The sequence below is a fragment of the Rhea americana genome, unplaced genomic scaffold (genome assembly GCF_003343005.1).
Source record: "Rhea americana isolate MKP2758 unplaced genomic scaffold, rheAme1 scaffold_47, whole genome shotgun sequence".
Lineage (NCBI taxonomy): Eukaryota > Metazoa > Chordata > Aves > Rheiformes > Rheidae > Rhea > Rhea americana.
The window spans coordinates 1,903,772-1,930,065 of record NW_028186612.1 but is presented as its reverse complement, the minus strand read 5'-3'; the positions used below and the strand labels follow the sequence as shown (position 1 = coordinate 1,930,065).

The following is a 26,294-nucleotide window of genomic DNA, read 5'->3' as shown; positions in this document are numbered from 1 at the left end:
TGGGGGAAGGAGCTTTTATATGAACACTATAAAACCATTGCTCTTTGGTGAGTTAACAATGAAGTATCATTTAAACTAAACTTCAGTTCTGAACGCATGCATCACTACTGATTTAGCTCTACCAGACTATGAATACCTGTTGTCTTAATTCTGAAGAAMGACTAACAAGAAAAAAAAAGATTACTTACTTGGCCAGCAGTGTCAACCAGCTGAAGATGATATTCTTGGCCATTTACTGTGATCAGTTTTGTAAAAGCTACAACAAACAAGAAATACATACACATTTCAGAGTTATAAGCAAGGAACAGATCAGTAACCACTGCTCTGTACCATTGAGAGCTTAAGCATTAAGAGAGAAAAGGTTAGTTGTATATTTTAAGCAGTAAAAGGCTAAATCAGGTGGCTGTGCTTTCAACTATCATATTGCAAATACTGAAATAAGAAATTTACATTGCAATTTCAAATTTCAGAAGATTCCCACATTGCGTGCAGCAGTTTTTAATTTCAAATAACTCTAAAGGAAAAGACAAAAGCTTTTTACATGTATTTCAAAGAGACTTCAGGGCAACTATATTTTGTGGTAACTTGAGACATTTAAACACTATTAGCATCAAAGCTGACTTTAAACTGAGCACAGGATATTTTCCCCAGTTTCAAAGTAGTTCAGCAAGATCAATAGCCTAAATAGAAATATTGTAAGGCAAATGATCTAGATAAAAAAAAAAAAAAAAAAATCTTTGGGGCAAGACACATAGAGCCTAACTTTGATTATGCTAAACCTAAATAATCAAAATTTAGCTAGAAGCTCACCACATTTATTCCTCAGTCAGGAAGTACATTCAGTTCCGAAAAGAGATGAGAGCTGCTTCTCATCCGAGGCTTTATGAAATGCCAATGCCTGCTGTGAGCTGAGAAGCTTCRCTCAGTGTTTGTATTATGCAGCTACCAAAGCAAACAATGTCATAAGTCTTAAGTATAATGTACTAGAGAGCATTATGTGAACCAACCGGAACACACCAACCCGGACGCAAAGCTTTGTGTTTGAGCTGAGTGCAACACTAAGGCCAAAACGATTACTGAACACTGCTGATGTACTGAATAAGGTTTATGTCATCCTCTGGTTACGGCAGCACTTTTCCCAAGTACCAACTGCCACAAGAAACCRCATCTTTCTGCAGACTGATGAGCGGGGAAAAAAGCCAACACTAAAATGACATACTTACCATATCCTAAACTGTCTAACAGCTTCTCAGAAGCTGTAAAGTTGAATGCTCTCTGTCCAACTGTTCTATCTCATGCTTGCTCCTGTTGTGTTTCCCCCCCACCAACAGCGTCTCCTACAAATTGAAGCTGGCCAACCCTCCTCCTCCCTCCCRGCAATGCTTGTTGCCCTGTCAAGTCTTCACAATGTGAACAATATCTTGAGTAAGTGGGCTGACTTCACACTGGAATATCCAATCACACTGGAATATAAAAACCCAAAACCGTGACAAAGTCAGGCTAAGGAAACCAGCGGAGGAGTTACCTTATTGGGCAAGGGGAATATCCAATWTTCAATGTGCCTAGGAAATCAAAGGGATTTTTAAAACTTACCTCTTTAGAAAGGGGTCATTCAATAGATATTCCGCATTAGTTTTAGCTCTGCACTGTCTAAACCACAGCCYAAAGCATACATATAGTTTCCATAACATCCCTGGTAAGTGTCATTTGAACAAAGCCTCAACAAGAGGATTCCTACCATATCCTGTCCATCCCCGAAGAGGTTTGTCAGCTATAGCTCATGCGCAAACAGAGCGAACAAGCCACCATCAAGTCACAGTCAGGACACTGCTGTCATCACTGTACGCAATTTCAGGGTTATGAGGCAGGAGTCCAAAACCACAGTTAGCTTTCTGCCTAACACGAATACTATGGTGGAACAGAAGCAACAGYTCCTTTGAACACCTTAACACATAGAGTTGCTGTATACAAAAATCACTGCTTCAAATAAGAAGAAAAATATTCACCTGGAGAGACACAATACAGTAACACATGTATTAAGTTTCTCATCCCTTGACACTTCACAAACATATCAAAGCACTCTGAAAGTACTTTCAAGAAGTTTATGAAGCTAATACTTAAAAAGGGACAGAGACAGGTGGCAGCTTCTTCAGATCATTCTAGAAGCTTAGAATAGACTAAGCAAAAGGCATCATCACCCCCCCCCCAAAAAAAAATCACAGAAAAAACCCAAAACTGTGATAAAGTCAGGCTAAGGAAACCAGCCGAGGAGTTACCTTACTGGGCAAGGGGAACTGCCAGCGCAGGCTTCCAGCACTACGAACAGCCTACTTCTGGAAYACAAAGCTGTGCTGATGAAGTCGTAATTAATAATTCCCATTTCTTTGCTGAAGCTTGCTAAGAAATCAATCTCAGGGAAGCCATATTAAGCACGATTAGTAAACTGATCAGTTTACACCAACTACTCAATCCACACATTTCTCTCCTTGGCCCTGAGGAAGTCTTCCCTTCCGGTTCAGTTAACCACCGGTCTGGGACACGTTGTTCTCCACTGTGCCTACCAGCAAGAGAAATGCCAGTAATAATAGGATCAGTAAAAAGCTGTGGCACACTACAGCTCTTCCTGGGACGGCAAGCACAGATTTCCGCAGGCCAGAAACATCTCTGCAGTCACAGTCATAGTGTGACCATCTGCAAAACTCTGCCTGTCAGCCGAAGTATGGGCAAAGCCTGTTTTAGCTCTGCTGAAACACATCTCAGAATCTGTGCCTACAGATTGCAACAGATGATTCAAGTGTAGTTACAGGAAAAAAGCTGCAGTTCCCACCCTCACCTATTTTTTCTGCTCCTGTACTGCTGCTTTTTAACTCTCAGGCACATGAAYGCAACTGTTTACAGTGTTGACACATTGCTGAAACTCAAATAATTTGATGATGCMCTTAATAGCACAGCACCAAATAGATGTATTCATGCAGTTAAGGAGGTAGCAGTGAACAGCAGAGCTACAAAGAAACTAAAGCCACTTTGCAGTCAGAGAAACTGCTGCTATGATTACAAGCAGAGTGCAGCCCTGGATGGTGCTGCAGCTCCGATAGGACAGTGGAAGTGTAACTTATGCTGCAACTTCATCAGCTGTTGAGCATCACTATTCATACACAACTCAAATGATTGCTGCTCTGTAAGCAAATTATTATGATAAGAAACTAGCATCAAGCATACAGATACAGACTTTGAGATCATTAGCACTACAGAGTAAAGGTATGAAAGTGGTGTAAAATTATTCTCACAGAGCTAATGACTGATAGCTAAATAGAGCCACCTTGTAAGAGCTCCTTAGCTATTACTTTCTGCAGCCCTCCATTACAGTCTACCTCATCTTCATTCCAAAGTCAATACCTGTTGCTGATCTGTCAGGACATCTTTTAAAACCTTTGAGATGTGTAACGCAATATAGCTACGCTTAAGTTTTCTCAGAAGCCTCATTTCCATCCCTTGGGAAGGAATCAGAGCACAGTGCTAGGAATCGCTCAGACTGCTCTGAAGAGCAAAAGCAGCCGGCTAGGCCTCAGGGGAGCTGCAACAAGAACGTTTTTGAGACCAGGGGGATCAAATCAAGTCTGCTGCAATACAAAGTCACCAAATTAGTGATAAATAAGGACAACCCTGCAAAGATGGGGGYAGAGTGAGCGCTGTATATATGTCTTCATTTTCTACTCCTTTTCCGACCTATTTATCTGCTTTGTTTTTCAAATTAAGATTCCAGTTTTTACTCCAATAAAATCTAAGAGTTTTAAATCCTTTCAATCTTTATGAGAATGCAAAATAAAAGAACGTCTGAGCTAAATCAGCCTCAAAGCTCCGTCCAGCTCAGTATCCAGATTCCCACTCTGTCACGKTTCTGCTTCTCCTTCCGACACTTTTATAAGGAATTACTCTACTGTTTCTTCAAGCTGGTTGCCTTAAGAATAGCTACCCACTGTGGTGTTACTCCTGTTGGGGCTTTAAGAAATTTTGTTTTGCTACATAATCAACTCTCACCTCCACTGCTGCCACAAAATCCTAGAAGTTACTCTGATACACAGGTTTGCTAAAAGCAGCTGAATTCAATATGCTCTTTAACTTAGGTAAACTAACTTTTCCAGATCTAACATAATACAGTCAAAGGAAAATGCAATAGTGAAGCAGTGCTGATAATGAACACTGAAATTAAATCCGATGCAGCTTACTTCCCCTGTACCATTCTCAAAGAATGGTAAAGATTTTTACACTGGAAAGTAAAAATACTAGAATGCCATGTTCTTACAGCTGAAGGCTTGTGCACTGTGCAYCTTTGTCCAATAAGAGCTCAACTACAAAGCTTTAGACTCCAACGTTTGGTGTCAGTCTTACCATTTAAACACATAAATTATAAAGATTAAGCTACTAGCAATAAAAATATTAACTCTGGTGCACCATTTGGTGCTAGTGAATGTTTAATAGTCCCATACTACAGTCTCATACAATACTTTAACAGYGCTGATGATACTGATTATCAGTAACGATTTTTTAGGCACAAAACAGACAACACACAGACAATTACCTAGCTATTATTTTTCCATTTTAAGTTTTGTGGCACTATAGTAGACACTACCACTAAATGAGAAAGTTCTGAAGATTTTGTAGACTGCTAAAAAACACTGGAAAAAATGCAACATCTTCCAGCTCCACTCCTAGCCCAGGAGCTGGAACTCTCAAGTCCTTTTACTAGCGCTGCTAATTACAGATTCAAAAATACAAGCTCAGAAAATAAGAATTGATAACACACTTCCAGTATCTTACGACCCTGCACTGAATCAGAAGCACACGTCTGAAAGAGTCAGAAAATTTGATTGACCAAATTAGGAAAAGCATTTAAAAAAGATTAAAAATGAGTCAAAAGAATGTTTTTATACTAATCTGATCAAAATTGAAGTTTCACATGCCCTTCTTTAAAAAAAAAAAACTTCAATATGTTTTATACTTCAATGGCAAATCTGAAAGTTATTTCCTYTGTTATTCATAGAAATATTTTTAACAGAGTCTCCCTATCAAGCCTTCTACTGTTTAGAGAACAGACAGACTTCCCACTGTTTTGAACCTCAGGGCAAATCTTTTCCATTTTCATCCCCTATTCCCCAGCAACAAGTTCTGATGCAAGAAATGCCTTCCAATTCTCTACCTCTCAGAGAGTAGATTCCCTCAGCAATGCCACAGATCACAAGACTTTTGCCAAATGAATAATACTGTTTGTTTCCTAAACAAAAACAAAAAACAAACAAAAAAAAAAACAAAAAAAACACAAGTGAAAGAACAGCTTATTCAAGACAATCCACCTCTAGATAAAAATTTAAAGCCATGATATACCTAATGTTCAGAATTGAATCAGGTAACAAGTACAGATTTTAAGAATCAAATAAACCCAGAACTCCTCCAGAGCTGAATGCTTTATATACACGTGTATCATCAAGCATAGTAGATGCCTCAGAGATTCTAACCAAATCCAGGCGATGATATCTGTGYGATGTTTAAAGTTAATATATTTTCATATAGTTGTTCAGAAAAGCTACCAGAGAAAGAGATATACACAGCTATAGGCCAATTCAGTTATGAACACCATACAATAGGCTTCAGTGAACAAAAAGAACCTGTGAAGGATCAGAAAAGTCAGCCTTGTACCAAGGTGTCAAAGCAAGATATTCACACAGTATTTTGGAGAGAGAGACTGCGCTCCTTCTCTCAAGCTTTATACTAGTTCACTTCACATACCTCCATAAAACTAAAAGAAAATTAAGCATTTCATATTTTCATAACAGTGGAAAAATACCCACCCAGCAATGTTAAGATTTAAAATKCAAAAACTTAATACCCAGTAGTTTTTAGTAGCTTTAATTCAAAGTCAAACCTTAATTATAACAAAGTATAATGGATTGTGGAATTTAATAACAGGGTTTAATGGTGGTATTTAATAATGACATCCATGTAAGGATTAACAGGTCATTTGGGTCAAAGAACAAGTCATCTGTTTGCTGTAGCAAAGTTAAAAGTTTATTCAAAAAGTAGTAACTAAAATTCTAGTTTAGACAATAAAACTGAGTAAAACCTGAGTAAAATATCCTGAGAGCTACTGAGTTCTAATTATTAGGATATATATACGAAGTAACCTTTTCCTCCTGATACTTCATTCAGATTTCCAGACAAACACACAAGTTCAATATCCTATTGCACAAGTCCAAATTTGTAAAAATGTGTACTACCACTGCATTTCAGAAGTCACTAAAATACAAGCTCCAGGTTTACCATCACGAAATCAAGGTTTTGCTTGCCAGATGATTAAAACTGTGCCAGTTACCCCAGCAAAACATCTAGTTGCTCAAGCACTTTATGGCCACCGATAGATCGTGAGGTGGCAGGACTGCAACAAATACTGGGTAACTTGTCTCTCAAGTGACTCATTGCTCTTGACAGTATTTTTAGTATTAATATCTTTACTTACCCACTATGCTAGCTATTCACAAAGACACTAATATTAAAACAACTGCTAAGGGGTGGGGGAGAATCACTTGAGAGGCGAGTTACCCAGTATTTGCTGCAAGTTGATTGTGCACAAGGCTTGTTATCGTGCAACTGGAAATGAGCTATTTAAAGACAGTTCACATTATCATGACCATAATCTGTCTACTTTCTAAGGTAGTCATTTGTTTCTGGAATTGCTTTGGTTTTCATCTAGATATATTGATCAAATGTGAAATCTGAAGTTTTAAGAATACTTCCATACAGCAACATATTTTCACAGAGGTATGACATACTTAATTTGAATTGCCCTGAACGATCCTAGGTGAAGCAGGTGTTCAACAATATACATATCTTAACACAAGAAGCAGATACATTTTAGCCAGATTGGTCTGTTTTTTCCTTTTGTGTTAAAAAAAAAAATAGTTTAATTGTTTGGAAAAATACGCACACAACAATCTCCCAGCTGCAGTGTTGTAAGTGTGATAACCATTGGTTTAAGAGTACTTTAACTGTTAAGTTGAATTAAGGCGCTTTAGCATCAATATGTAAATGCCCACATAAATATCATATATATAGTCAAAATGACTTCTGATAAGAGTTAGGGCCATTTAGAGAAGTCACTTGAAAAGTAGCTTGTCAGTTATTTACTTACTGTTTTCTATAGTTGGATCATATGAATCAACAAACTGTCCTTCCACAAACTGAATCGTCAGTGAAGATTTTCCTGTAAAGCAAGGGAAAAAGAATTAGTATCGAAACAAGTCTTCAGGCTGTTACCACATTACATTTACAAAAACTAATGCTTTTGTAAGTCAGTATGAATTCTGTATGGTTCATTCAAACTATCCGTACAAGACAACTGACCTGCATTTTAATTAAGTGCCTATTTCTGGCAATTGGATCATCTGAATATAAACTGAAAATAGTGCAAAAGCTAGAATGAATGTGTTCGGAATGTGTTCTGCTTTCGTTTTAGCGTAAGTCCTACAGCATAGCTCAGGCTTCACCCTCCTGTTTAAAAACCAATCTAAAAGCAGCACCATCCAAATCTCGTAAGGTTAATTTTATTTTCATAAGGCAAATGATTGTACTTGAAGCATTTTTCATCCAGAAGCAGGGAAAACTAGGAATAATTTTCAATCATTGCAAGAAAAATTAGAAACTGTAAAGAATCAAATTTAGTTAGTTTTTACCAACTAGCTCGACTGGGATATTAGGTATCCTTCCCTTCACAGAAAACTGATCTCAAAATTCTTGAGAGAAATATATTCTCTATTCCTCTTCATGTCACACTGTAACAGCCTAGCAGATGCTGTATTTTCAGTATAAAAAGGAAGAGGGGGCATCATCAGATTTTTTTTAAAGCAATTTAAGTGCAACTTATCCAGACAACTCAATCTTCCCAACTTCAATTATCCTAATCTGATCACCCCACCTAGCCTCTCCCCAATAAAGACTAATGCAAAATRTTGTACTTACTAGCAGAATGAAAAGGAAAAATTTAGTTGTGAAGTATTTTACAAGATAGTAAAACATGAACCGCATACACTGACCACAAAAAGCACCTTTAAAAGCTCTGCAAATAAAGACATTTCAAAGCATTACTGAAGTCTTAACACAATTCCCATTACAGCTCACCTCCTACACTCAGGAATCTACTAGATCCTATTACATTATGTTTAGTGGACAAATATCATCTTACAAAGATTGCCAAGTGTGTTAGCTACTTTTGGATATCAGTATACTTTTCATGCTTTTATTCTCTCACCAGCAAGAACTACAAACAAAACATGACCTCAAGTTAAAGTCTACATCAAGAACATCCCCCACACRGGAAGTATTTCAGTAAAATTACAAATAAATCAATGTTTTGGGTGAACTAGTTTATAGTAAAAGTATTTTCAAGTATTGATTGCTTTGGATAAAGTGTTCACTTGCAGTGCTTAGACCATGCTATGTTTATACTTTGCTGTATTGGGGGGGGGGGAGCTTTCCTAAGCCTTCCTCCAGGAGGCAAAGAAAAAGAAAGTTTCCCAACTTTTTTATTTTCTGTTCTTGCTTCCTCATGCTCTTGACCCCTCAACATTTGATTTTAGTGCTATCAGCATGCTTAGCAAGTCATTTTGTTACAGGTATTCTGAAAATTACAAGCCAGACAAGTAAGGTACATGGACAGAACTGATGTAAAGGGAAGCTCAGTTTAATATTTACACGTAAAGTCAATTCCTGTATTAACTGCAATACTTTCAGGATTTACTTGTGCAAGAAATCGTAACTGAGGAAGGAGGAAAATGTTACAGGAGTATCATCATTTTAGAATATTCTAATTAATGTATAGCTGTAACCTTCCTGAACTGTGCGTTTGCCTTAATTTACATTGCTGCAGCTCTGCAATGCTTATCCCTTTGCTGCTTCCTACAGACCATGCCAGTGTACTCAAGCTACAGCTATGTAAAAAAAAAACGGCAGACAACTTTTAAAGCTGCTTTTCCAAATGAAGTTAATAGATGTCATTTCCTAATAAAACTAACAGTGAAACTAAAGATACCCTATGTATCTTGGATTGGTTTATAGAGAACATTGCTGTTGCAATGCCTGCAGCACAATCAAAGACAGAAAAAATAATCATGCTCATCTGAAGTCATCTTAGAAAGGAAGAAGCACAGCTGTACCAGAACTGAGACTATACATATGAGGAACTTTCTGGAACACTGTATATTTCAGACAGGAGTTAAAAGAGCTTTCAAGTTATTTCTTCTTTAGTGTATAAGCTTATGAAGAAGTTATTCAAAGTTCATGCTTTGGTTCTTTGTCAAGAAAATACAGGCAAATTTAAACCAAAAACTAACAAAAAAAACCCTAAATACCATTTTAAACCAGAAAGTTAATTATTCCTGTTTTAGACTGTTTTATCTTCCAATATCTGGAAGAACAATCACGTAGATYGCATCTGAACATTTTTGCTTTCTCTCTCCCTACTGAGACAGATTGTAAACCGACCAAAAGACTTGACTGCACTGTATTTACTAAGTTTGGAAACTGAATACAAGAAAATAAAGCCAGAGCCAGAAAATGCTGCATTTAACATTCAGCTGTGTTAATTACTGCTTTCCTCCCAAGCGTGAAAAGGGAGGAAAGAGAAAAAAGGCAAAAGCAGCATTCCGACACTCTGCCAAACCCCTGCAAGCTTTACAACAAGTCTTCCGGTGATGATGTGCTGCTGATCCCAAGAGGATGTCTACTTTCTCTAGGTGTGCCATAGGGAAGCACTTCACAGTCCTAGATTCAGCCACATATTCCCTTGGGATAAGTGCATGCAACACTATCTCACTAAACCAGGACTTCCAAAGGGGCACAAGAAATTCRAAACCTAGATCATTAACACCCCGCTGCCCTGTGTAGCCCATGCCCAAGAAGCACCAGGGACGTGTAAACAAGAGCTTGGCTTGAACTCTGCCCCACAAGTTTTTGTCCAGGCCTTTGAACTATACTCACGGAGAGGAAAATTGAGGTTTAACTCCCATCTCCTCTTTCCTCAGAAAGATCGGGAAATATTTTCAGAGCAAATTACAACATCAATGTAACATTCTTGAGGCATGGGCTAAGAAATGATATGCAGTTGTGTTCCAGGGATGGGCTAACTGCATCCYTGTGCAGTGCACGGGGAGGGTAAGGGGAGACGTTGCAATCTACTTGTAAGGCAGGTTGTTAGCAGATATCAGTCCAAAAGGACGGAGAAGAGTCTGGAGTCAGGTTGCTTACACCAGTAGTGGTTGAATACTCAAGGGTGTACACCCCAAAAAAGGCCTAGTTCTAATATACCTTCATTTGGAACAAATTCCGGATGCTTTTTAGTTTGCTGAACTTTCTCTTGYATTACCCTCCACACTGCTATTTTCAGTGCATCCAGTGTCCTTGAGTTTTAGGAAAACAAACGTTTTGAGACCAAAAAGGTAAAACGGCATAAGCAGCAGCAAGGTAAAACGGCAGCTGAAATCAGTTCACTAAATTGATGCAGACTTACAAATTTATGGTGAAAAAGCACTTGTGAAATCTTACTGCAGGAGATAATGGTTTAACCTCTCGATTCTCTGCTTAGAACGACCAGGAAAAAATCATGAATGGGTCAAGAGCGAGCAATGCTGGGACAGAGTAACAGGATGTCTCCTCAAACTATACTAGGTATATTAACTCAAAACACTAGATACCCTACAGTTAAGGAGTCATAAGCAAAATCTTGGAAATGTACTGACTCTTCAGGCAGAAATAGGAGGAAAGAAGTTTGGAAGAATGGATTTTACAAGCATCAAGCGTGTAAGTCCCACATGACTGGGAGCACAACTAATGTTGTCTGGAAGTATCTGAAGGATATTTGCATACATAATTCATTACTTATCATCTGGTGCTACAGCAGTAGAGAAAGGAGCTTCCTGCTGTCAAATTAAGAAAGCAGCGATTTTCAGACATTTTCAAAAAAATAAAGTTACCATATTCCTGTTCATACAACAGACTACTTTCTAAATAGAGCAGAACAGACTATAAACATTCTGACTAACGCAGTCATAACACATAAGTTTCAAGTGTCACTGCACTCATAAAAGCAAAACACTTGCCAAATTAAGGTTTTTAATAATCTTTCTAGTTTTGGGACAAGAGCTGTAGTATTTGTTCTAGCCTTATACACTCAAGCTTTACAACACTGGACAGCTTCCCRAGGAATACGTGCAACTGCGGGTCCATTGAGAGCTGCCCTCCCACAAGCCAACGTGCTCTCTTCAGTACAGCACCACCACCTGCCTGCTGCCCACTCCCTACGCCCTTATTCTCTGTACAGCCGGCCGAGGGGAAGCCCAGATGAAATTAGGATCTGCTGCCAACCTGCCCCGAATCAATTTGAGAAGGAGAAAACTGACAAAATCGGCCAGCTAGCAAGTCAAACAAGCAGCTCCGTAGGCAAAGCTTGATTTTTTTCCAGCTGCCCTGGAACRTGGCATCTCCACAATACAGATGCTGGAAGGACAGCATAGTTCATCTGAACAGGGAAAAGCTCTCAGTGCAAGAAAGGGTCTGCACAAGCAGTCAGCAAACAATTTAATAGGGTCAAGAACAGTTAACTACTGAGAGCTGCACTTCTCTAATCTGTTAAGAGCTTCAGATCCACACAGTTTCCTCAAATCTTTTTTTTTCCATAGAAAAGACTAATTGTGTACTTTGCTTAATTATTAAACACTTAACAGCTGGCAACATCTAACCCATTCACACCACAAGCTTAATCTCTTATGTGAGTTACAGGCTGTAAGCCAGTCTACTCAGTTTTTAGCTATGAAACAAACTCATTTAAGTTTTACTGTAAAAAGCTTCAAGAAATTTCATAAAATGCTKACAGTAACATAGAATTAGATAAACTTGATCTCTGTGAAACATAAGCTGAGCATAATGTGCGCAAGCTATTGGAAATTTTGATAAAYAGTCAAGTTTCTGTACTGAAAGCTACACTCTTTAAATTGAATATTGGGTTCTTTAGCTTCTGTAATTCAGAATACAAAGATTTACAAAACAGATGCATCAATGTTTCCACGATGCAGATTATCAGTTTGTCCTCAGAGTACAGAAGGAGACAGAATTACTCCTTTGGACAGATGTAGGTTTAACTACGTAACAGAGAAACTTACAGCACTACTCTTAGAGCAAACCTTTCCACAAGATGGTAGAGGATCTCAGGATTAAACGTCTTCATTATTAGCAACTTTCCATGGTTAGCAAAGATCCCCCCCCACACACACACAGAGGTACTATTTATGGCTATGTATTTGCTATTTGGCTGATCACTGCTATGCAGTTCCGTCAATCATTTTAAGTACTATAAAAAGGATATTCCATGGTCAATAAAAGACTGTTTCTAACTTCTGGAGACAATGGTACACTCAGAGTACTTTACATTTTACCCAAATACAACTTAATTATATTATTATTACTTTAAACATAAAAAATTAGTCACTCATAAGCACAGCACACACRTCTACTTTGTAGCGATTTTCTTGCGACAGTCACACTATGATACCAGCATAAAATTGAGGTTCTGATGTTTACAGAGAAAAATCTCACCGACATACAGACTCAGCACTCAATCAGTGCTGGATAAGACTTACACTCAGTTCTCAACACTTAAAGACGGTGGTAGTCCTCTCAAAGTGCTAGCTGAGCTTTCCAGAAGACAGATAAAGCAATCTGGCTTTGTAATCCTATAAGAGCAAGTATCTTAGGATCTCTTAGGAGACAACTTTTGGTAAAGTAGTGAAGGACCTCATGAATAAAAAAAAACCTTCATGGCAACCAAACAGTAGATCAGCATTTCAGGAGAACACAAAGCCCTGTCTCAGGCACTTTATGGCACTCTAGCCCATTGCTGCAACTCTTCCCTGCCTTCTTCTAATCTATTTCTAGATCAGGATATAAAGAAATATATTTGACAATCTAAGGCAAGACATTGTTGCAAGAAACACTCCTACTGTAGAACAAGAGGTCCACGTGACAGTGTATAATTAAGAATACAAACTCCGGGAAGAAAAGGACACATTTTTATTTCCCTTCCTGCTGCACCGTATGATCTTCTTGAGGTTTGTCAAAGGTATTCCTCAGTAAGCCAGAAGAAATCTGAGAGGCAGTCATTTAGAAAGGAAGTCAGATGGCTTCCTTTATTTTCTTCAGATTTCAAGGCAGTCAGTCAAGCTCCYAATCATATTTGCAGGCCCCTGCAAAGCTGACAGGAATGAGCTCTCAAAACGTGAACCGAGTAGTCTTAACAATGCTCTCTACCTCAGATTTTCTCTAAGGGGAGCAAGGAGAGAGCATGCACTTTACCCCCCAACTGATTCACAACAGCAAGCTTGCTCTATCCAGCAGCAGTGTTCTTCCCTCAATGATCACTTATATTTTGGTTGCCACAAACTAGATGTCAATGCAAGTCTTGAGAGAAAAATTCTGTTGTTTTGATGGAGCAGCTTAGTTACCACTTTAAGATGTCTATTATGTCTCCATTTTTTAAGTCAGCAACATCAGCAAAGAATGGGCAGTAGAAATGTTCTAGTCTTTTTAGATTCTGGTTATCTCTGCTTGTTACCTTTGTTGGCAAAAAGATACGGAGTATCACAGTTTTACTGGTATTCTCTTTTAATGAACCAAACAATTTTAATTCCATGTGTTTGCTATCAGTTGTCAGAAACAGAAAAGTCGTTCCAATGCTTAAAAACAAAACAAAAACAAATCCAGAAACCATGTGTAGCATTCATCTCATGTAGCCACCGTATACATATACCGTATGTATAGGTGGCTGCATCCAAGGCACTTCAAGTAGGTCATGTGAACTGCACCATGGACTCTGCTAATTACAAAGGAAATTCAGACATTCACATATAAAACAGTCAGCCAATACTTTTCCAGATTAATAGTCCCCTCTATAGGAATTCAGACTTCTTCAGAAAGGAATGGTGCAATGCAGCACTTTTCCACCTCCCTCCACTGCACCCTGGTTAAAATATTAGGCTAGCAGTAGAAACTGAGATGAACTTAGCAGGCATGTCCTCCTACCATAATTAGGAGTAAACAAACCTATTCCCAAACTAAAAGTTGGACAGTACAACTTGATACACTCTACCCCCTTCAAAGGAAACTTACTGAACTTAGAAGATCAGACTGTAATATTTAAGTTCTGACACTCTCATGAGGGCAACACTTTGAGCTTTACACTGATTTTTTATTTCCAAGAGGCAAAATTCAATTCTTCCTGCTGGGTAGAAGCCAAGTAATCTCTCACTGTACACATGCCAGGCAGCTATTAGGTATCTGAATAAACTTGACCTTTACCTTGGGCCACCAGATATGCACATTAAATGTCTTTCAAAKATACTTTTAGTAACAGTTATTGTTTCATCATTAACTCAACTTTAAAATTCTATGTCATTACAAATTAAAACACACATGTATCTTGATTCAATGCATTCCATGCATTCTCTTTTTACAACTTAAGGCTTTCAGTTTCCCAGAAACTCCCAACTACCATTTGGCTCTTTCTTGAAGCAAAAGACCACTCAGATGCAAAACTTAAATTGCCTTTTTCTAAAATAGAAAATGATGTATCAGGATTAACTGGTTTTAGCACTTCTTTAAGGAAGTAAATCTTTCAGATTGCAGTTACCAGCACTAGCTCTTTGTCAGCTGTATAGACATTCACTAACTATCATGCAGTAATGAATTACATTCTATACACAACACACGTGATAAAGCAACCATTTAAATTTATTACAGGTTTGCAGTCATTATTTTCATTTTTCCATTTCTACTTAACTGCCTAAAGAGCAGCTGCATTAAGTTGCATGCTACAGATCACGTGGTAGAGTAGCATGCTACTGAACAAGCTAGAACACACAGAAACAAATACGATTTTAAACTCAGTAACAACAGTACGATAAACCCTTCTCTCCTCTTTCTTTCGCTGCACATCTCACTTGCCTGATCTACATCAGAGAAAGCCTTAATAGCACAGAACACTTCACAAGATGGAAGATCTCAATCCTTCCGCTGATCAGTATTGTTTCACTGAAATGCAGGTCCTACCTAAGAACTTTATCTTCTTATTATTTGAGGATTTGAGTTATAGTATCAGCAAGGTAGCATTCACTGCTCACAAAGCTGTGCCCGCTATATCTCATTGCTGCTTATAGTGACACCCGAGCAGAGGGCTACGTCTCTGAAAAGGTCAGAGAATCTTTCCTGGCATCACTTTAAAAAAGTAAGTGAAGGCCAGCCTGTCTAGGAGCTTGTTCCTGACCATATCATAACACCAGATAAGCTGTGGGAATACAGCTGAAATAGTGTTGTTCTAGTAACACCAACAAGGCCCTTGAGGTGGCTGATCATACACGTTATTAATACTGTCAAGAGGGCCTGTTCCTCACTAACAGAGGTGTTTCTTTTTCCCTTGTTGGGAGGATCACAGAAGGCAAGCACTTGACAAAAGTCCTGACAAGGTAATAATAGTAATATGCCCTCTCTTGGTAACATCACCTAAGTGGAGAGTATGAGAGCCACATCACAGCCAAATCCAGCAACTACAGCTAAGGAATTTCAGGCTCACTTGGAGGGAAGCTCCACAGAGCTCTTGCTCAACCTGTAACAAAACCTGAAGAGAACACTAGTTTGTCCCAACAAAATGGTATACTTTCACAATATGTTAAAAAACAAACAAACTCTGCATAATAACCACTAGAAGACCTTAGCAACAGAAGTCTTACCTCTCAACGCAACAGACACTTTCCATCTTTGCTGATGGTCCAAAGTCTGATGAAGCACTGCACGTGGCAGCTTAAACCTAGTTTTCATGGGAACCATGCTGCCACTAGCACTCAGGATGGGTGTAGAGCACTATGTACCAGCCCTGCTCTGTCCTACGTTCCCAAAGCCACATGAAGCACCAAGAAGTATGGTGCCAACCCTGACACCCTAAGATCTCTTAGTGGAAAAGAGAGGTGGCGGTGACAAAAATTTAGCCTTGTCTTTCTCTCCCACGAGCGGAACAAGACATGGTGAATTCCACTGTACCTCCATTAACAGATACAAAGGTAGACAGTGAGACTGTCTTAATTAAAGATCATACAGTTGAGTCTCAATCACTTAAATTCTCCTGCACTAGCACAAGGAACAGCTGGGCACAGCAAAAGCATGTCACCAGGGATGCTATAAGGGCAAAAATTCTGTACGTAATAATGTATAAGCCTTTGCTGTAAACCCATTCACAACCGTATCAACATTAAAAACAGTAAGCCCCAAACTGCACTTTCCTCTACAAATACTGTCTCTCCCCATCAGCTTTAGACAAATTACCAGTTTCACTCCTTGAATTCAATTCTAGATATTCTAAACTCTACGGGCATCTTGCATGATCCTTCTACATTAAGTTCCTCCCCTCACTGCCCCTTCTGTGTTGAAGAAAGCTGCAAATGGTTGAATGCCACCTTCACAGCACTGCATTGTATACAGCTGAAGCTAGTCATAAACACTGAGCCCCACACTCTCTCTTACTGCAGGGCTCCTTCACTTACACACATACACTTTTTCTAGGTTTTCCTTTACATTTGTACAATATACTCCCCACTGTAAAACTTACAAATTTAATTGAGAAAGAATCTTGTCTAGAAGGTCAACATAACATAGTAGTAATAGGTAATGCTTGTTTTCTACCAAGTGCTATAAAATCCTAGCTTGTCACATCAGCTACCAGGCTTTTTTACCTTCCAAATCAGTGTGCATCCATCTGCTGGATTATAAACTATTTCAGATTATGAATTGTAGGGCTCGAATCATACTCTTCTACTCTGAGTTCTGATACTAAAAGGTCACAATACAGAACTCTGATCTTTGCAATGCACAAAATAAAAAAACACCCCCCACACACAACCCACCATATCACACAGGCATACACTTGAAAAAGCCCAGGAAATAACTGAAGATGACACTTGCAACCCCACATTAAGCTGTTTTTTACATTTAGATCATCTTTCACAAGTGAAATATCTTCCAGCGAGTCCAGGTCCAGTACACAAGGCAATATTAGTAAAAAGAAGTTCGATTCTTCAGTTCCCAGTACTCAGCAAAACCATGCAACTTGGACAAGGAACCGAGTATCAGGCTACAATTTTAGACATCCTGACTTCAAGCTGACCTTCTCAAGAGACAAAGCAGCTCAGTGTATTTGTCTACTGTACAAGTCTTGCATACCAATACAAATTAAACCCTCAGATAGTAACAGTGATTATTACTCAGCTATTGTTCAGTTAAACGATAAGCTCATGTTCAAGACTATTCTTGAAAGCATCTATTTGACAGGAATGGGTAAAATATGAATTAAAGGCAAATAGGTCAAGGGCCAAGATTTACCCTAAGTACTGCAAAGCCTTTGAAAAGTGGCATACTTCATTAACCTGGCTATTTGGGAAATAAGCCATACCTTCATTCTTGGTTTCTGTATTTCTGGAGAGGATTCTCCCCACAGTGAGCTACCTTTAAAACCTGGGTACATGCACCTTCCTTCTCACACTATCATTTGTCTATCTATCAACCTCCACCTTTAAATCCCTTCAACCTTCAGGGCATACAGCCCATGCCCATATAAGTGCCAAAGTAATGGGATATTATGATTATCTTCAGAAAAAAAAAGAACATACATTCAACAGTTCTGACATTATCTATAAATTACATATGGGGTAATGGCTTTTTAAGATTAAGATCTCTTTTCCTGGAAGCCCTAAGAGACAAGGCATCATCTTATTTTTCTGTATTATCATCAACTCATACTCGTTTCAAGCAGTTTGTTACGACAAAAGCAACTACTAGCAACCACTCAATGCTAGGCTTAGGAACAACATCCAAGCAGAAATTTAAGCAAGCTAGTCACTGAAACAGTTCCAGCAGTCTCTAACATTTTCCTCTGTCCTACCACCACACCTAGAGATAAAAGGTATCTTACTCTGCAGCTGAGGGAGAATAAGCAGAAAAAAAGTTAGGTGGCATAAGAATCTTTGATACACACTGTATAAAGAACATGAATTTGAAATACTCAATTTCTCATTCTCTCTACCTTTACTGCTCAGAAAAATTTGATTTGTTTCATATTTAAACAATTTGTATACTATAGTTTAGAAACCAACAAAAGGCTTACCAAAAAATTTGACAACTCTTTTCTCCAAACATACAGAACAACGTTCTTTAAAATTACATTGAAACAGCATGAGTAGCACCTTTATTCAGAATTTACACGCCACTGCTGCAATCTCCATTTACACAATGGGCATTTCAAAGAAAGCAATGCAAAAGGTACTGCAGGAAACTAAGGAACACAATGCTTGTTAATGCGCAAGTTTAAAGCGGAAACGTCCAGTTTTAATTCAAAATGGTTATTTTGAAATACATTTTAGAACACTAAAAAAATATGAATGGATGACCAAACCTCAAAGCAAAATATGCTTTACCATGTTGTTCTCAGGCACCTGATTTTGCCAGTAAAGATTTAATGGAGTTTTCCTACATGTTATCTAGCCTAACTCTTTTGCACATAGCAAGAGTACATTTGAAGGAGGTCCTACACACTGAATGACGTTCTGGCAGTGCAACCTGACAAATTGTTGAAGTCAGACAGATGTGTCCCACTAACTCAGGGGATAATGCTGTCAAGAGTCACTTTTTCATCTCATGGTTTCATACTACAGTTACATACAAATGTGCGCCCCTCACACACTGAAGACACTTATGTGTTCCCTCTCTCTTCAAATGAAAATTCATTCAACTCAGAACTCTACAAAATACAAATAACTAATGAAGGTTTGGCTTGTATGTTGTTCCGGTTGTCATAATTTAATATACTTATAATACGGAAAATCATTTCAGAAATATTAGCCTCCAATGGACTAAAACTTCAACATTATATTAAAAAGACAGTTGAAAGAAAGCTTCACTGTTTCAAATGTAAGTTAAACCACAACGGGGAATAGTGATAATTTCTTCAGTTCAAATCTATTCAATATATACACAGTGCAACTTCTCTTAACAAGTCTTCCAAGTGTCACGTATTAAGAGTCTTCTATTCCTTAAAAGGCCATCAGAAATAATTCACTCACTCTTTTGCTTCAGAAGATTAATCTTTGGTCACTAACCACAAGCTCTTAAGGATTTCATCCAAATTAAACAACTATAAATTCTTCTTCATGTTCTAGTCAGAAGTTCTCTAATTGGTTTAGGAAGTCACATAAGAAATTCCAAATACTCTTCCCTCCTGCTGGAGCTCCCAAGGCTAACACAGTATTTGTTGCTTKTTCTGTCTTCATCATACAAAATCTGCCAATCAAGATAAGTCAGAATTTTTCACCATTGTCTCAGCCTGCATCCTTCATACCACAGCACCTAAAATTTGCAGGTACAGTGATAAAAGTATATGGTAAACCAAGGAAGAACCAGAATTCCATGCTGCAAGAGTGTTGATAAATACTCACAAATAAAAGAGGAGTCAACTGGTATTTGCACGTACCAGGTATTTTGTAGGATAACTTACCAAACATCGAAGATAATTCTGAAAAGCCACAGAGCCCTTTAGATTTCTTTCCACCCCTTTTTCAAAGTAAAGAGGCAACCACTGATTCTGAATGCCCTGCACATGCCAGTCTGGACCTTTGGCTTTGATTTTCTGTGCCATCTTTACTATCAAATAGCTGTTTCCACAAAATTCCAAGCAAATCATATCACTTGAACAATCATCTGAATTTGACAACTTAAGAACAAGGTTTAGATTTACCATAGGACAAATACATTACCTTTCCTTGATTCTGCATGAAAGAATTAGATTTGATTGAGAAGGTTATTAAAACAAGAATCCAGAAAAACTGGATTTCTTCATGGCTCTTTAACGCACACTTCACCAGCTTTACAAGACTACCAGATCTACATAAGTCCAGAAGGCCTGCTGTTGAAAGTTGACAAAAAAATGTTCATGCTTATCTGGAGTAGCAGAGGAAAATACTTACAGATGTGGTTTCATAATAGGTCAGATTGAATCAAAGTCTACACTGCCACAAAGAGGCTGCTCCACCCTCCTCTAAACAGCACACGTTCTTGACCCCATTCCCTCCTGCCAGTGCTGGTATTTGCACAGCCAACCAGTTGAAGTAGCTGAGCTGTACAAAACCTTTCCCTTCTCATTGCATTAATTTTCAAAAAAATCGACTCCCTGACCTGGTAGGAGGGCCACAAGTATACTACTGCCAGCACATGGGTGGGGGCTGGAACATGCAACTTCCAGCGACAGTGTACGATTAGCTTGACTTATGCCAAGTGAAGCCCCACCCTGCACAGTTCACTTGCCTGTGCCTTCATTATATGGCAACTAAAAAAGAAAGTGGCAGTTATGTCTCCTGAGAAAAGCTGTATTTCAAACATCTCAGTTTCAGCATTCTGAAGAAATGCATCAGTTTATGTCCTTGCTACAACTTCAATGCAAGTATCCACACTGTAGTGTGTAATTCTCAAACAACAACTATAATCTTAAATGGCCCACATTCCTATGTGTTTTTGCTGAAATTAATACTCATAATTCATTAAGAGGCCCTCTTAGGCAATGTATAACTTGGGTTTTCTCCATGTTCTTTTCCCTTTCCCTGTAACCCCACAATTTGCAGGACTGCTCTGATCAGCACGCAAGCACAGCGTGTGAAAGCAAGTTTCCTGAATAGGAATGAAGGAGGGCAATTTTAAGCAACAATCACTTCTGAACTCAGGAACAACGTTTTGGTTTCTCATGCTAACAAATTCACAGTAAATAAGCTGTTCATTTCATATTTAGGCCTCTGAAAACACAAAAAAGCCTCTCAAACGCTTCAGGAGATAGCTTTACAGTCAGTAAGGGTAGCAAGATGTGTATTACTGCATCTCGTTTGTGCAACTCCTGATATAGGATAGTTCGGGTTAATACCTAGACAGGTTAATTTTGACTCATACAGTATTTGCAAAGCTTATTAGGAAGGTCCCTCAGAGAAGCTGTTTAGATTTTAGATCGAATGCACAATTAAGTCAAGTAGTGTTCAACGTCAGCCCTTGAATGTCACCTTCAGGACAGTTACAAGTTAATCCTAATCATTAGTTTATCATGCTTTAATGCTCTTTAATTGCAGATGTGTGGTTATACTAAGTTTCCACAGCAGTATGTACCACAGAGATTGTTAGTTTACCCAGAATCTACGCTTAAGACAGTATAATATACCTAAGTGAAGAGCTTCAACTTTATATAGCTTATAAATTACAGGATCTATATGTTAATTCGGTTTCTTCCTTCAATGTTAACTCTAAGTTGAGTAATCATGGACTAAAAGACTCAAATAAACAAGCAAAAACTACAAGCATTACAATTAAAAGAATGGAGAGTAGGCAATTTAAGAGTTAATCCTAGAGCAGTGTCCTCAAATAACCCTACTGTGGCTTGATATTACAGCTGAACATGCTGCCTCTAGTGCTTCCAGCTACTGCTTTCAAATGCACTGTAGCAACTTTTACTGTTAACAGTAAAGTCAGTCAAAATGAAATGCAATTAAAACTGCCATTTCGAGTTTCATTTCAGTCCCTTGGTAGTTGCAACCATTTCATTTAGCAACACTGCTGCATCCCAGCAGAATGAACACAGTCCTATTGAGGGAAGCACTAAGAAAATAACCTTGGCACTGTTTGAGACTCAGCAAAATTTTAACCTTAGGTATCAGATGGATTCTGAACTACTCAATTCTGCTGCTAAATTTCAGGACTGCATATCTTAACAGATATGACCAATTCCGTAAATCAATTTACATCACATAACAGCAGTAACTTCTTCATTCTCCTCTCAACAGTTACTTTGGCCTACTGAAGTTACCACTTCCCTCTGTCCAGTATCAAAGGGATACCTCCTCGGAGTGGTATACTACTGCACTGACAGATGTACTTCTTTCAAATAAGTTAAAAGCAAAAACCTCAAATCCTTGTCACAACACAAATTCCTAATACTCAAACAATTACAAAACCAGTAACTACTTTCCATCCTAACATCCTAAATATTGTTACTACTCACAACTGTGTATTGAATGCTGCTTCTTCTGCCTTTGCTTGCCTTTGGGTTAGGGAGAGAAAGAGTCTGTTTGTTAGAAAGGCTTTCAGGTGGTTGCATTGAGCAAAATAAATTCAAACTTGTAACATGACATATAATTTTGTTCAACTGCAGCTTGTTTGCTATCTATATGTATGCTGGATCCACAGACAATGGTAACTTCTGTCTGCAAACTGCAGTATACACTGCTTTCCACCTGCACAAAAAGGTTGATATATAGACCTGAAAGTCACTAGGCACTCTTTAGCTGGAAAATAGGCAAGTTACCAAAAAACTTAATTGGACTCTCAGAGCTATAAACTGACCTAGAAAGCATTTTCAGATCAGCAGTCTGAAGGTGTAAATTAAGAAACAGAATTCTGATTTCTTTAAGTTTGTCTGAAATACTAGCAGCAGAACTCRTATGAACAGCAAAAAACGTATCAGGCAGAGACAGCAACCTGCTGTAGAAGAATTTGATCCAAACACCACCTCACTGTCTATTTTAAACCTGTCAGTTCAATATAACACAGAGAATCCCAGGAACCTACTTTACATGATGATCTAAATAGCCTCCTCTTTGATATGGACATTTAGAGTCAGAATTTACATATTTCTTCTATAAATAAGAATGAGTCAAACTGAAGATAAAACATTTCAGACAACTATACACTGGTTTTTAAAGTGGCCGTTATTCTGAAGAGATTCAGAAGAGTTGATCCAGACACCAAAATCTTAGTCCTGCTTAGATTACTTTCACACAAATCCATTATTTCCAATTATACTTGGGAAATACAAATTACAATCAAAGCACAGGTATGAAGATTCCTTTTAGTGATGGCAGTAACATTTTGAAATCTTTTGCTTCACCATGAAAAAGACAGATTCTTCCCCCCCCCCCCGAGTCAAATCGCAAATAACTGGTCCATTCTGGCCACTTAATGAACAACAGTCATCAAAGTCAAGTTCTTCTCACTGCAAAACTATCAGGTTCTGGGGAGAAATCCTTCTGATTACTACTACCAGAGACTTCTGACCCAAGCATACCTACATATTGGAAACTAACTTTCCTTTAAAACCAATTTAAGCCTGAGCAAAAGACAAAGGAGACATTCCTACATGATTTTTAGTCTCTCTTCATGCCACAACCTGTATTCTATATCCTCACATAACTGGCCTTCTCCACCAAGAACAAGCCCTCAAGTTTCTGGCAAACGCAAAGGGAGTCTGCACCTCCCTTCCCCCAGACAGTACATCTGCGTGGGAATTTATAGCGTTTCCCCTGTGATCTCTTCAATCAGTGGCTCAGAGTAATGTGTACTAGTTTCAGATATGAAATTACTCTATCAGATACCACTCCCAAACRCTATTCTAACTGACAGCACTGGGATAAAGTTCAAATGAAGTTTTGAACAAAGTCAATAAAGGGTTTGGGCTCAGTTTCACAAATCCCTGCAGAGAATATGTCTGTCTGCTATCATGTACGTGCATGACCTGAAAGTTCCCCCAAGTTGTTGAATCATCAACTATAAGGAGCAGGTCACCAATCAAAATACGTCATCAAAACTTGGTTATTACAACATATACATCTGAAAGAAACATGAGAAATAAAGGTCTCCACTTTCTGATTAGTCTAATCACACATAAATATAGCACCACACTGTATGCATATTACACACATACCACAAGGTTTCACTGATTGAGTCACCTAAGCACCTATACAACTGCATTTATGTTACAGATTATCTGAGTTAGTTTCCCTTTCTTCAGGGAAAAGACTAATGTTAATGGTGAGGGGATGTAGCTCTCTATAAAAGGAAATTTAGAAAATACTTCCTCCAACAGTCCTTCAGCTTTTAGAATTATTTCCCACTTCAATGAAAATTAGCTCTATTCGAAAGTTGCGTTTTCCTCCAAAATTTGTTTTCTCAAGGAGCTTCTCATAAGAGATTAGATCTTTTCTTAACCAGGTCTCAAATAACACTTCCCATCATCATATAAAGCAAGGTTTACCTTAAGTTTCTTCAAAGCCCAATTAAGCAGCCATTTTCCTAGATCCTGAAAAGCATACTATGATAAACACAGGACCCAACCTAAATCTTGCAGTCTAAGTTTCTTGGTTTTCAAGTAGTTTTACAAGATGAAAATTAGGATTCTAATAATCGGCTTTTATTGCTTGGACTTTCATGTATGTATTTGATTATAAATTTACTTCTCCTATATTTAAGAAGAATTACTTTAACATGCAAGATGAGCAAGTTAAGAACACAGAATTAGAGCAGAAAAAAATCTCTCATTTACTCATTTTTATTTCGTTATCCTTGATAATGTTTTGTCACCTATGACTCGTAATCATCCTAATAAAACTGATCCTGTCTCATCAAACCTAATACCATGCTAGTCTGAGAAAGCTTTAGTTGAGGAAGTTCAGCAGTAAGTCTTAAAAGACATTATATAACTTCTTGCCCATCTCTTGCTAGAAGCTTTCTTTTGTGTAAGTATTATTGCTCAAAGCATTTTAACTCACACCACTGACAACATTTGCAATACCATACTATGTTCTTGTTTTTTCTCCATTGATTATCTATCCTAGTATCATCTAGTTATTTGACTGCTGCTTTGCACTGTCAATAGATGAAAGACCGAAGCCCTGTTTTTTTTTCATCTCTGAAAGATGAAATCTGGACTTTCATTTTTGAAAGATAAAGCTCCAATTACACTCAGTTCTCTACCTCAACTTTAATTTTTCCTTCCCACTTACTCGGTCCATTACTCATTTTATCAGTGCTCAAAGAAAAAAAAGGAACAGAAAACTCAGCACAAGTTAAACAATAAAACTGCAATAAGTGATATCAAATATAGTATGTAAAGTGACCAGTATACTACCAGCAAACTAGGCAATCTTTTTACATCATCACATCTCAAAGTCACTGAAAACATCAAAGAAATACCTCCACTTACTTAGACTTCTTCATCTTAAACAAAAACCTTTATTCTCAGGGTTTTTTTCTGCTGAGTGTATACAAAGACAGTTCATTAATTCAGCTGTTATTCTACTGTAGAAACTCCTCCTAAAGCAGTACAATAGTATCATTACTTTTTTCAACCACACACTTTTTTCCAACCATACATTACCTGCAGTATTGATCTACATTTTCAAGTTTGATTAAGACAGTTGTATTAAGGTTTATCTACCTCTGCTTCAAGAGCCTGAATTTTGAAACATCTGAAACTGTTTTCCATCAAAGCCATCAAGATCATGAATGCAGGAAGAGAAAATCACAGGTGTGGGCAGTTATACAAAAACTGTCAACAACAATAGACTGGTATACTGGACGGTTCCAGGAAGTTCTCCCACTTCAGTTAGTCTGAATTGGCCTCCACCAGCATGCAAGAACAACATGATCCTATGCCGTATGCTCACTGAACGGGTATCTCACAGATTCTACACAAGCCCAGARCCATAGCGTTAATCAGCACAACAAGCTCTACAGCGCTATTTCTTCACTGTACTGTCGATACAGACATGAAGCATCTCCATATAACTGGATCTTTCTAGAGAAAGATGCCAGAAACCAGCAACCGACAAGGAGAAAGGTCAAGCTGGTTTCCCCTTAACATTTCCAAGGAAAGCTCTAGATACTACGTACAGAAGCATCTGGGGGGAGTTAGTGAGAGTTGTAGCACAGCTTCTCTGAACCAGCGGGACTGGAGTACTCGAGATATCTACTGCATCCATTATCTGTTTCGAGGGCTCACAATTACCAGCTCTAAAAGGACTTGGCGTAACCGATCCCTCCATTAGGCACAGCAGCGTGGCGAGGGGGACCGCTGAGGACTGGCAGGAGCCTGCCAGAAGGGGCATGCCCTGACTGCCAGCAGGCTGGCGGTCGCGCTCCTCTCAGCGAGACAGGAAGCTCTCGAGAAAATAAATAAATAAGTAGAACATACATGGAAGCGCTTCCCACGCTGTGCCACGAGCGCGCCGCCGCCTTCTCACGCAGGTGCTGAGAAAAGCCGCACCGGAGGGCGGCGGGAGGAGGAGAAGTAAAACTTCCTATTAAGGGCACGGGAGCGGCGCGGCGGCCCCGGCCCGCAGCCCCGGGCCCGC

General features: G+C 38.5%; 1 protein-coding gene across 1 annotated transcript in view; it reads right to left on the bottom strand.

The window, feature by feature from the left end:
* The window catches only part of RHEB (Ras homolog, mTORC1 binding), a 31,887-nt gene extending 15,969 nt beyond the window's left edge, over positions 1–15,918 (bottom strand). The window contains exons 1-3 of the mRNA XM_085316417.1: positions 15,822–15,918; positions 7,184–7,255; positions 189–256 (exon numbers count right to left, since the gene is read on the bottom strand). Coding sequence (XP_085172543.1) covers positions 189–256; positions 7,184–7,255; positions 15,822–15,918 — 237 coding nt within the window. The remainder of the gene's footprint in view (positions 1–188; positions 257–7,183; positions 7,256–15,821) is intronic.
* Between the last annotated feature and the right edge of the window lie 10,376 nt (positions 15,919–26,294).